The sequence below is a fragment of the Tamandua tetradactyla genome, chromosome 14 (genome assembly GCF_023851605.1).
Source record: "Tamandua tetradactyla isolate mTamTet1 chromosome 14, mTamTet1.pri, whole genome shotgun sequence".
In the NCBI taxonomy this organism is placed as follows: domain Eukaryota; kingdom Metazoa; phylum Chordata; class Mammalia; order Pilosa; family Myrmecophagidae; genus Tamandua; species Tamandua tetradactyla.
Window position 1 is genome coordinate 36,041,927 of NC_135340.1, and position 11,929 is coordinate 36,053,855.

At 39.4% G+C, this 11,929-nt stretch overlaps 1 protein-coding gene across 5 annotated transcripts; it reads left to right on the forward strand.

Moving 5' to 3' along the window:
* Nucleotides 1-2,311: 2,311 nt before the first annotated feature.
* On the forward strand, nt 2,312-6,991 carry RNASE12 (ribonuclease A family member 12 (inactive)). Of its 5 annotated transcripts, none has more exons than XM_077126536.1 (3): nt 2,312-2,359; nt 5,294-5,446; nt 6,318-6,991. In XM_077126536.1, the coding sequence occupies exon 3, from the start codon at nt 6,356-6,358 to the stop codon at nt 6,791-6,793; it is 438 nt and encodes a 145-aa protein (XP_076982651.1). In that variant the 5' UTR covers nt 2,312-2,359; nt 5,294-5,446; nt 6,318-6,355; the 3' UTR covers nt 6,794-6,991. The 5 variants fall into 5 exon arrangements, with proteins under 5 accessions (XP_076982651.1, XP_076982653.1, XP_076982650.1 ...); XM_077126535.1 differs by having other exon boundaries at nt 2,318-2,649; XM_077126538.1 differs by lacking the exon at nt 5,294-5,446.
* The last annotated feature ends 4,938 nt before the right edge of the window (nt 6,992-11,929 follow it).

The following is an 11,929-nucleotide window of genomic DNA, read 5'->3' on the forward strand; positions in this document are numbered from 1 at the left end:
GCAGTGGTTCTGTTTATACCAACAGTCTCTTCAAAGCACTCTAGGCCTTCTCTATCAAGCTTCTCACAATTCTTCCAAAATCTTTCCCTTATCCATTTAAAAAAACATTCTATTATGTTTGGTATTTGCAAATTGTAGCAGCACCCCACTTCTCTTCCACCAAAATCTGTTTTAATTTGCTAAAGCTGCCAGAAAGCAACACACCAGAGATGAATCGGCTAATTTATTTAGTTAAAAATTTATAGTTCTTCAGAGGAAAGGCAGCTAGCTTTCATCTGAGCATCTCTGTTACATGGGAAGGCACGTGGTGATGTCTGCTGGCCTTCTCTCCTGGCTTCTAGGTTCCATCAGCTTTCCCTAGATCAGTTCTTTACTACATTTCCAAATGTCTGGGCTGAGCAGCAAATGCTGAGATGAAGTATGCTGAACTGTTGAGCTCTCCTCTGACCTCTTTTAACCCTCCAGTTAATTAAATTAAACCTCACTTGTTGTGGAAGGCACATCCCTTAGCCAACCACAATTGTAATCAGCCATAAATGAATTTCACAAATTGATGATTTAAGTCCATAGAAACAAAGCAATGGGGCATCATCACCTGGCCAAGTTGACACCTGAACCTAACTACCACTTAGTGTTGCACACAGAGCGTTCTTCACTGGTGTTGGGAGTCAGACTCTTGGGCTGAGGCTGAAGAGTTGAAAATGTTTTCTTCCTTAGGGTGAGCTGCTCCTCATTCAGCATGCTGCTCAGGGGAGGCTTACATTTGGGCTGATGGTAGAGGAAGAAGAGAGAGAATATAAACAATGAACAAAAATTAAAATGTAAATTATGTAATATATTAAGTGCCATGCTATAGAAAAGAGAAAGTAGGACAGAGAGGTTTGGGTCAAGAGTGTGTGAGGGTTGCAATTTTAAGTGGGTTGGCCTGGGTAGGTCTTATTGAGTGAAGACTTGAAGGAGGAAGAGACTGTGCCATGTGCATGTGAGAGAATAGTGTTCCAGAAAGAGGGAACAGCTGGAGCAAACACCCTAAGGGAGGAACCTGCCTGACTTATTCAAGGAACAGGATGGCTGGAGCACATATGTACTGGGGTTGAATTTGCCATTAACATGACATTTGTCACCTCCCAATTTCTGTGCTCTCAGTTTAGAATGATGAGTTCTGGTCACAAGAAAATCTGATCGGTATGGTTAGATCAGGGATGCATCTGTAGAAAAAGGTATGGCCAGAGAGGGAGGATCACATCAGAAAAATGGCTGATTAGATAACCTGATAGGCACCTAATCACACAAAACAGTTGAGTTAGTTCTTAGATATTTTCTAAAAAAAAAAAAGTATTTGATCTTTTTTGAAAAGGTATATTTGCATGATCCTGAGTTCCTGGATGAATTTGTGAACAGAACCTAGAGTGCTCACCTGAATTTTTACATAAGAAAGAAATAACCTTCTAACTTCTCTAAGTCAGTGAATTATTGATGATGTCTTTGTTACTCCAGCCCAGCCCTACCATAATGCAGACTCTTTCCTAAAGCATCTACCCAAATTCTCCTCCCTTCTCATTGGCTTCACATAAAAGGAATCACCCTGATTGACTTAGATTCATTGGAATCCATTCCCAAAGCTGGGGATGAGGGCATATTTGTCTGAAACCCATGCTTATGGAGAACAGGTGAATTCTTAAACAATATCAGGGTTTGGTTAGAAAGGAGGAAAGGAGAACAGACAATGGATAACCAACAGTATCTGCTGGTTAAATTAAATAATGAGACAGACCTACAGTCTTATCAACTCATTAAGGAACATAATATAAGAGGACTTGATGTTCTCCTGACATTACCCTTCAAGATTAAGTTCATCCCACCTTCTTTCACTAACCGTTTATGACTTCCCGTAATATATTTGTCCAAACCTTTAAAATTCATTATTATTCTCTTCTTTTCACTAATAACCTCTTTTAATAATTAATTTAATTGGAATTTTACAATTTCTTTAATAAATTAACATTAAAGTTTTAATTATGAGAGTTAGGATTTATAGGTAAAGTGCTTAGAACAGTAACTGATATGCCAAATCCCTATATGTGCTAATTTAAATTATTACTTAATCTTAATTCTAAATTTACCTTGAGATTAAAGCCCCTCATCCATGACCAGAAGGAAAGATATTGGAAATGAAGCAGGGCAGGGGCCCTGTGCTGGTTTGAAACCATTATGTACCCGAGAAAAGCCATGTTCTTTTAATTCTAGTCCAATCTTGTGGCGGCAGATCTATTGTTTAGGGTGGAACCTTTAATGAGATAGTTTCCATGGTGATGTTACCCACTCCAACTCCATGGAGGTGTGACTCTGCCTATTTAAGGTGGGTCGTAATGAGTTTACTGGAGACCTTAAAAGAGCCAACACAGCTGCTTGGATAGTGGACAGAGGACACAGACATTTGAAGAGAAGAAATCTCCAGCCCTGGGAGATGCTAAGCTAGAAGATGAAACCCAGAGTTTTGGCCTGGAGAAGCTAAGTGAGGGCCCACAGACACATGGAGATAAAGCCACTGGAATCAGAAACTGGAAGGAGTGATCCAAGAGCAAGGACCTCAAATGCCAACCATGTGCCTTCCCATGTGACAGACATTGGCGTTTCTTTGGAGTCAAGGTATCTTTCTCGATATGCCTTAGTTTGGACATTTTTGTGGCCTTAGAACTGTAAACTTGTTACTTAATAATCCCCTTTATAAAAGCCAATCCATGTCTGGTGTATTGCATACTGGCAGCTTTAGCAAACTAAAATGCCCTGACTTCCAGTGGCTCTCTTAAACTTTATTCTCTCTCTCTCTTTTTTTTTTTTGTGAGTGCATGGGCTGGGAAGCAAACCCATCCCCTTAAACTTTAGAGAGGCCAATGTGGCAGGAGCAACCACAACCTGTTCAGGTTGAAAGGTCTTGTGGTAGATCCAGATTCAAATTCAGACAGTTCTGTGTAATAATCACTATTTAACTCAGGATTCTCAACATTTTTCTTTCTGGAACTATTTAGAAGTGGGAATTAATTTCCCTGAGAGCCAACTCAGGAAATGCCAAGGCAAAAACAAAAACAGAGGAAAACCAAAACACCTCTGCTGACTAATAGTCCCAATATGGGAACGCTCTTTGGGATGGCTTCTAGAAAGTTCTTTTTTCTTGTGAATGGGCCACACTTTCCTGCTTCTTTGTGTGTTTTGTAAATTTTTGTTGAGAGCTGGACATTATCTTGTATATACTTGTCTAGCTTTTCTCATGCTTTAATGTGTGCAGAAATTACCTGAGGGTATGTTTAAAGTTTGTTTCTTATTCGTTAGGTCTGGGATGGAACCTGAGATTCTGCATTTTTGGTATGTTCTGAAATGATGCTGATACTGGTGGTCTGCAGATCACACTCTGAGTAGCAGAGTACTAGATCTTTCAATATCTGAAATGAGAGTCTGCTTTAATGTCTGAAAGTTATTGGGAAGACATAAGATCCTCCCAAGATGTTGTTAAGGGGCATGGGAGGGAGATACGTACAGAAGGTCGTAATGAGAATAAAGTTCTTTCCTGATTGTACCTTGTTTAGTTCAGCTCACTCAACAAGTTGATTACATTAGCAGAATCTTTAAGAATCAGTGTTCACCACTATAGACATAAAGGAAAAGGGATACTGGTCTGTAATTTTCTTGTGGTATCTATGTCTGGTTTTGGCATGAGAGTGATGGCCTCATAGACTAAATTAAGGAGTGTTCCCTCTTCAATTTTATCGTAAGAGCATGAGCAGTACTGGTGTTCATTCTTCTTGGAATGTTTGGAATAATTCCCTTATGGAGTAATCTGATCCTGGGCTTTACTTTTTGGGAGGATTTTGATTGCTGATTCAGTCTCTCTACTAGTTATTAGTTGGTTGAGATCTACTTTTTCTTGAGTCAGTTTAGGTAGTTTGTGTATTCTAGAAATTTGTTCATTTCATGCAGTTTATCTAGCTTTGAGTGTACAGTTCTTCATAGTATCCTCTTGTACTTCATTTTATTTTTGTGGAATTGGTAATATCCTCCCTTTCAGTTCTGATTTTAGTTGTTTATGTCTGCTTCATGTTATGGTGGGAGAAAGGGAAGAGTCAGCAAGAGTGCCAGGAGCTTCTTCTATGGCTTTTAAGGTGCACATTCTTGATTCAGCAATTACTCAGTTAATGCAGCCTTTTCACTGCTTTCTGTAGTTTTAAGGAAGGTTACTCTTCCTTTGCTGCCTTTGCCGGAGGGTGTTTGTAACAGTGTTTGCTCTCAGAATTGGACCCCCAGAGATCTGAAGTAGTTGATCAAAGGCAGTGATCAGGGATCAAACCACACACTCCCAGGTTTGGAGGATGAGGCCTTTAAGTCCTGCCCTCTCCCCAGCAGCTGCTTCAGCAGCCCAAGATCCAGCCCCCTTTGCTGCCTACCATGACGCAGGATAGCGGCCACTGCAGGGGGTATGGAAAGCACCAATACTTCTACCCACTTATTAGCCTCTTCCTCCCAGTTCTCCCTGTATGCTACACCATTTTCCACTAGACTCTGGAGTTTCAGAGTAGGTGATTCAGACAGCTCCTGCCAGTTCATTAGCTGTTTTGGTGGACAGAGTGGAGCTTCCTAGAGTTTCCTACACTGCCTTCTTCCACAATCCTCTAGTACACTCATTCTTAATTTCACCAAATATCTTCACATTCTTTATAGTCTTTTCACTGTCCTTCCTACATGGTCTTTCACCCTGAAGATGTCCCCTTTTACCCCTAAAGTGGTTTTATTTCCACCTATTAGAAAGACACTAGAACATACAGAGGAGAAGCTATAGCTGTCTCTACAAAAGGAAAATTATTTCAGGGTGAGAAGTAATAAAGTTAAGTCAATTTTCACATTCCTGTATCAACTGAGCAGGAGATGATGGCAATGAAAATAATTTTGTTGTCTTAATACCTTGAGTCACACTGTCTTTTCCAAGCCATCCTTCACTAATTTCCCACATAGGTTTCCCAAATAAACCATGGTTTAGTGGTTCCCAAATTTTGCTGCATATTAATATCACTGGGGGAGCTTTTAATTAACCCAAAGCCATTAGAACAGGTCACACCCAATACCAATAGAACAGAATGCCTCAGGGTGAGAACCTGGCAAAATATCTCATGGTGAAGCCAATAATTTTTAAAGATTCCCAGGTGAATCCAGTATTTACCAGAATTTTGAAACTATTCCATACTCTCCAGAAGCCCAGGGATTTATCCAGATTGTTAATACCTAGCAATTGTTTCTGTTCTAGACACCACCTGGGAATGAAATTAGCTGAAGCTGGAGTTCAAGTGTTAAGCATTAAAGAAATAGAACTCTTGTCTCCCTTCTCATCTCTCTTCACCTTAATCTTTATGCAAGGCGTTTCTTCATCAGTGAAATGGAAATAATGGCTGCTTCACAGGTTTGTAGTAATGACTGACTTAAAATTTAGAAAATGGACGATACTGTGGCTCATACACAGTAAGACTTCAATGAATGTTTGTTTTTAAAAGTCCGCAATTGTTTAATGAGGACACATTCAGGATCTGCCTTACCCTACTTGCCTTTGAAGATAACTTCCCTTCCTCCCCAAAGGGCACCCAAGCATACACCTCTGTGGGTCCCTCCCTTTCTGCTCTCTCCACGTAGTCCTCCCCACACTCAACTAGCTCCCTATCAGTTATTGTCAGTGAGCAGAGAAATACAAGGAACTTGCTCAGATCCATGATCTCAAGAATATGTTACCTGTGAGAGCTACAGCAAAAAGGACAGGTGAGAGGAGTCAGCACAGAACCTAGTGGGATTGATACAAGAAGGGTTTGGGAAGAAATTAGGATGAACCGATTAGCAGACAATGCTTAAAGTATATGGAGTTGAGTGAATTAGTGTTGAGAACATAAGAGGAAAGGAGCTCATTCTGTGATTGTAATAAACAATCATGCACAAATATTTTTGAGCACTTTCTGTACGTCCAGTTCTGGTTAAGCACTTTGAAAGATTTAGGAAAAACACATGTGGCAACTGCAATCAAGGATCTTGGGGAGGCAAAAAAGAAAAAATACAATGGGAATAATTAGGGAACAGTTAAATACCATACTCTGAGAGCTGAAATGGTCGGAAAGGATTTTCTGGAGGAACTCTACCTCCTGTTAGATCTTGCAGAGTCAGCACAATTTTAATTAACAGAGAGACTAGAATAAAATATCCAAGGACGGGGGAGCAAAGCCAGGGGATGGAGCAGGATGAAGCTAATAACTACCGTCTGCTACTTTCTGTCTCCTCTTACTCTTCAGGAGTTACAGCAAAAGATGTGAAGGCACTCTTACCCCTGATGATACTCATGGTGATCATTTTCCTGCTGCTCCTCTTCTGGGAAAATGAATCAAATGAAGAAGTGATGCTGTCAACCTTAGAGCACCTGCATGTAGACTACCCTCAGACTGATGTTCCCGTAAGGTACTGCAACTACATGATCTTGCAACGAGTCATCAAGGAACCTGACAACACCTGCAAAAAGGAGCATGTCTTTATCCATGAGAGGCCTCGAAATATCAACAGACTTTGCACTTCTCTCAAGAAGGTGACTTGCCAAAACCGTTCCACCATCTTCTGCTTTCAGAGTGAGACAAAGTTCAAAATGACAATTTGCCAGCTGATTGAAGGCACCAGATATCCTGCCTGCAGTTACCACATTTCTTCCACGGAGGGATTCATTTTTGTCACTTGTGATGACATGGGGCCAGTTAATTTCCAGGGATTTATCGAATAACTTCAGATCATGTCTGAGCCTGAGATCCTCTCTTCTCCTCTCTCAGCAGCATTGCTGCTGGTTCTCTCTGAGGAAGCGCTGAACTGTGGACGTGGGGTAATGCATTGAACGAAATGGGTAGCCACTGGCAATTTATCTTTCAGTATTGCTGAGCTGGAATCCTTTTATTCTGCTTCAATAAAACAAAATATTACTCAGTTAAACCATAAAGTCTGTGCTATAATTCCTTGTCTTTGAGTCATTTGATGAGAGCCAAGAGTGAATTCTAAGCAGGGCTGGCATTAGTGTGAAGTGAGTGAGTTCACTTCAGGTTCAAAAATTTAAGGGGACATCAAAACACGCAGTAATATCTTGATAAATAGTATCTTAATATAATATCTTAAAAATTAAAATCATTGAAAAAATCCTTGATGAACAAAATATTGAAATTTTAAATAAAGATGGAATATGACAGAGCTGAAGTTAGGGTGAAGGGAGAGACATTAGTTGTGCTAGTACAGGCTTAGATCATGTTATTTAAAACTTTGATGTTTGCTCATCAGGGATTTTTTTTCATCAATTTTTATTTTTAAAATATTGCCTTGACATATTTATTTTATTTTAATTTTATATCCTAAATGAGTGGCTCATTCACCTCATCCTAATCCCATTCCTGATCTAAGGTGTAGAAACAATTGGGTTCACTTAGGATCTTTTCTGAAGACAATATGTATTACTCAAGCTACATCTGTTCCTGATCAGCAGCTCCTGCTGGGCCTTGAAAAGAAGGAAAAAGGAGAACAGAAGAAAACTGACTGGTCAGAAACCATTTTCCTTAAATACTGTGGAGAGAACTGGTTAAGAATTCTTAGAGAGGAATGAGGGATGTCCTTTTTGCACTCCCCAGAGGGAAGAGACAAGACTTCTGACCCAGACTACTTTCTTTCCTTTTTTAGTTCTTACGACTAAACTCATGGTTTTGTTTCCCCAAGTTCACTATGGGTATATTATCCTTATAGTGAGAGAGGGAAAGAAGAGAAAGAGAGGCTCCTAACTCTGGGGATTTTATCAAGTCCTGTTCTTCTCTGATTACTAGTTCCTCATTTGTAAAGCAAGGGGCTTGAACTAGGTAATTTTTGAGGTTCTTTCTAGGTGAATTACTCCAAAATTTTATTTCTTAGGTAATGTAGAGATTGGGATTGCTGAAAAAGAGGATTAATATTAGGGAGCAGTAACAAATTAGGAGTAATTAGCAAGTAAGGGCCAGATTATAGGGTCATTAATTCTGAGCTCAAAGGATTGATGCTATATGTGAAAACCAGAGACTTGTACAGTGAACTAGTGAGGGCATGAGTGATTCGCAAGCAATAGAGGGTCCTTTCGTTCTGATCTTCTCAGGTGAGAGACTTCAACTGTTCCATTGTTTACTTGGCCTTAATTCAAGATTAGATCAAAGAAGGAGATACAGCTTTGCTAGTGGTGAGTTCTGCCTTTTGTAAGCATCATAACTAGATTTATGGAGTTACCAGAAAAGTAACAATCATCAATAAAGGACACTTTTCAACCCTGTAATTAGTCAAGGCTTATTCATCTCATGACTTCTTCTCTCTGGAACAGCCACCCCCCTCCTTTATCTATCATCACATATTATTTGTGTATTCATCACAATGACCATTTTTAGAATATTTGCATCAGTCCAGAAAAAGAAACAAAAAGAAAAGAGAAAAAACTTCTTCATCCCATACCCCTTGCCCCTCGTTCTCATGGACCACTAGTATTTCAATCTACCCAATATTTTACCCCTTATCTCCCTCCCATTGTTTATTTATTTTTTAATCCATGTTTCTTTTGCTCATCTGTTCAGACCCTGGGTAAAAGGAACATCCGACACAAGGTTTTCACAATCACACAGTCACATTGTAAATATTATATCTTTGTAAATCGTCTTCAAGAATCAAGGCTATTGGAACACAGCTCAACAGTTTCAGGAACTTCCCTCTAGCCACTCCAATACACCATAAACTGAAAAGGGATATCAATATAATGCTTAAGAATAACCTCCAAGATAACCTCTCAACTCTGTCTGAAATCTCTCAGCCACTGACACTTTTATTTTGTCTCATTACTCTCTTCCTGTTTTTGGTCAAGAAGATGGAGCAGCCCTTTGCTCTGAGTTTCATTATACATTTTTCTGTGGGAATCTCATTGTTAATGTTTTCTTCATAGAAGTTTGGGCGCCACCAGAGCCCTTGGCACCTGAAAGGAAGGTAAGAGTGAGCATTCCCCAGCATATGACTCGATGGGCCCTGGAGGCATCATTTATAGTGCAAAACTTTGAAGTCACTGAACTGTGTCCTTTAGGCCCCTGCTTTCACTTTCTGAATTCGGATTCCTTTTCCTACTCCTCTCCCAAGGCTTTATTGCCCTTTCATCCCCAGTACTTTTTCTTCCTTTCTACCTCCAATCTCTTCCCTTCTAATAAAAGACAAAATATTGCTGTTAAATACATGTACATTAAAGTGTAGATAAACTATGACTGTCCAGTGGAATCTAACCTCAGTTATTTTCATTTCATGAGGAATTAAAGCCCGGTTCAAATGAATCATGACATTTTCGACAATTATAGTTTGAGGGTGTATGATTCATTTAATGGGCAACTCCCAGACTGAAATCAAAGCTAAGCAGCTGTGAATTCTGTCTGCTTGAAACACCTGCTTCAGGAAGGTTGGGAAACTCTTTTACTTTTCGCTTCATTGTCTTTTTGCTTTCCTATTTTTGTCACATGGTTGATATGGATGGTAAAAGAAGTAGAAGTTTGGGAAACAATTCAAATTCCCTGAAATCCCTTTTCCTTCCCCCTTGAAACATGCTCCAAGACTATGCTCAAGGCACATACACAAACATATCCATTTAATACCTAATAATCTGTCAATAACGTATCAACCCAATTATTAAGGCTTATATATTCTTCATGCTGGCTTTCTCCTCTAATTTCACACACAGGACATCTTAAAATCAAATATATTAAAAGATACAAGTCCATGCATACTAATGCCAAATAAATGGTGTAAATAGTGAGAACGTCAGAGGAGTGAGAAATGGACATGGTAGATGTCAGTGATAAGGACGTGTTAAAGAAAGAACGGAGATAAATTGGGTTTTGAAGGATTTCAAGAGACAGAAAAAAATAGCCATTCAAGAAAGGAGCAAAGGGCGGGCCATGGTGGCTCAGCGGGCAGAGTTCTTTCCTGCCATGCTGGAGACCCGGGTTCAATTCCTAGTGTCTGCCCATGTTAAAAAAAAAAAAAAGGAGCAAAACTGGAGAGACATAGGGTATATTCACAGAAAAGCTGGTGACACTGGTTTGACTAGAGCAAGTTAGTGTAGAAAAATAACAGGAGATAAGCCTTGAAATGCAGGTTTGAGGGGAGGTGCGCGGGTAGCTCAGTGGTTAGAATGCCCTCCTTCCATGTGGGAGACCCAGGTTGGATTCCTGGACCATGCACACCTCCTCCCCTCAGAAAAAAAAACACACACACACATAGCTTAACTGGCACTGGAAAAATCCAGGGGCTTTAAATTTCTGAAATGCAGGTTTGGATTAGATAAAGTAGGGCCTTGACTTCTAGGCTCAGCGGGATTAGACCCCCCACCCCACCCCAGGCAATGAGATAGACTTCAAGGTTTCCGAAATATTCATCGCAAAGAGTGTTATTTTTATTTATTTATTTATTTCTGTTTAGCAAAGTGGCATATTGAAGGGAAAGAAACAGAGCATGGTGATTAGGAAATAATCAAAGAAGATAATGAAGAATATCTATGTATAAGGGAAGGATGCCCTTAGAGGTGTGAGAGAAATAAAGAGAGAAAAATGGAAACTTTCTACAGTGAGAGAAATAATTCTACCCCTAAATAAACAGTGTTTCTGGGGTTCTTATTAATTTTCCAGTGTTGACTTCAAGTATAATATTTTCCACACTAGTCAAGCTGTGTTACGAGGTATTGAAAAGCACATGCATGTACTTCAGTGTTTAATGCTATAAGGAAGGAAAAGAAACAGAATCTATGTTCCATGCTCAAAGGAGTTTTCAGCCTTAATAGGGGGTGGGGAAGATTAGCATGTATCAATAAACCATAAAAAAATGAATAAGATAATATGACATTCAACATAATCTGTGCTGTAGAGTTTTAGATAAGCAAAAAAAAAAATCATCCTGGGTTAAAGTATAAATAGATAGGGAAGACCTCACAGAACAGGAACCAGTCATGCTGTCCAGGGCATCAGGATTCTGACTGCCAGAAGGACACTTCGTTCAATTCTCTCTGAACATCCTGGTTTCACATTGTTCCTCCTCCAATCTCATACAATTCTATCCACCTCTTTCTTGCCCCTCCTTTCCTCACCTAGACCCAATAACAGAATCATCCAAGAAACAAATAATTTCGCTTCTAGCCCTCTGACAAGCTGGAACCATTCTCTGCAGAATCAACTTGCCAATGGAACTGGTAAAGAAAGATATCCCATGATTGAGAAAGGGAGGGAAAATGAGAAATGGGAAATGACACTGTGTTTTGTCAAGTCGCTACCATGTAACAGATGTTGTTTGAGGCTGTAGGAGATTATATATATAGATAGATGATAGATAGATAGATAGATAGATAGATAGATAGATAGATAGATAGATAGAGAGATAGATAGATAGATAGATATAGATATATATAGATATATCAAGAGTGAGGAATGTGTTGGGTGAGATTATTGTGCCCTACCATGGAGATTATAGACCTATTAATGAGATTATAGACAAGAGGAAAAAGAAGAGAAATAAATTCTTGATTCTGGGCACTTTAAACTTATTACCTCATATAATTCTCACCACCTTTTCTTTTTTTTTTCCCAAATGGGGAAACCGAGGTTAAGTGAGGTAGTGTAAATTGTTTGTTGATGGAGGAACAGGGATTTGAACTTGGGACTCTGTTCTTCACAGCAGATGGTCTTTTCATTGTGTCATACTTCCATTCGCACACATGAACTTACATATAGGAGCCAATTTTGGGAATAACTATCATAAAGAAAAGAGAACTAACTTCTTAATATTCTTCTTTTTGTCTTTCACCCTTTATCTTTAGAACAGAAGAGATTACACTATATCTGAG

Excerpts from the sequence above, each read along its gene's own strand:
- RNASE12 (XM_077126534.1), top strand. The coding sequence starts at position 5,763 with ATGTTACCTGTGAGAGCTACAGCAAAAAGGACAG. Across the intron at positions 5,797-6,317 it reads AGCTACAGCAAAAAGGACAG|GAGTTACAGCAAAAGATGTG; the intron begins GTGAGAGGAGTC and ends CTTACTCTTCAG.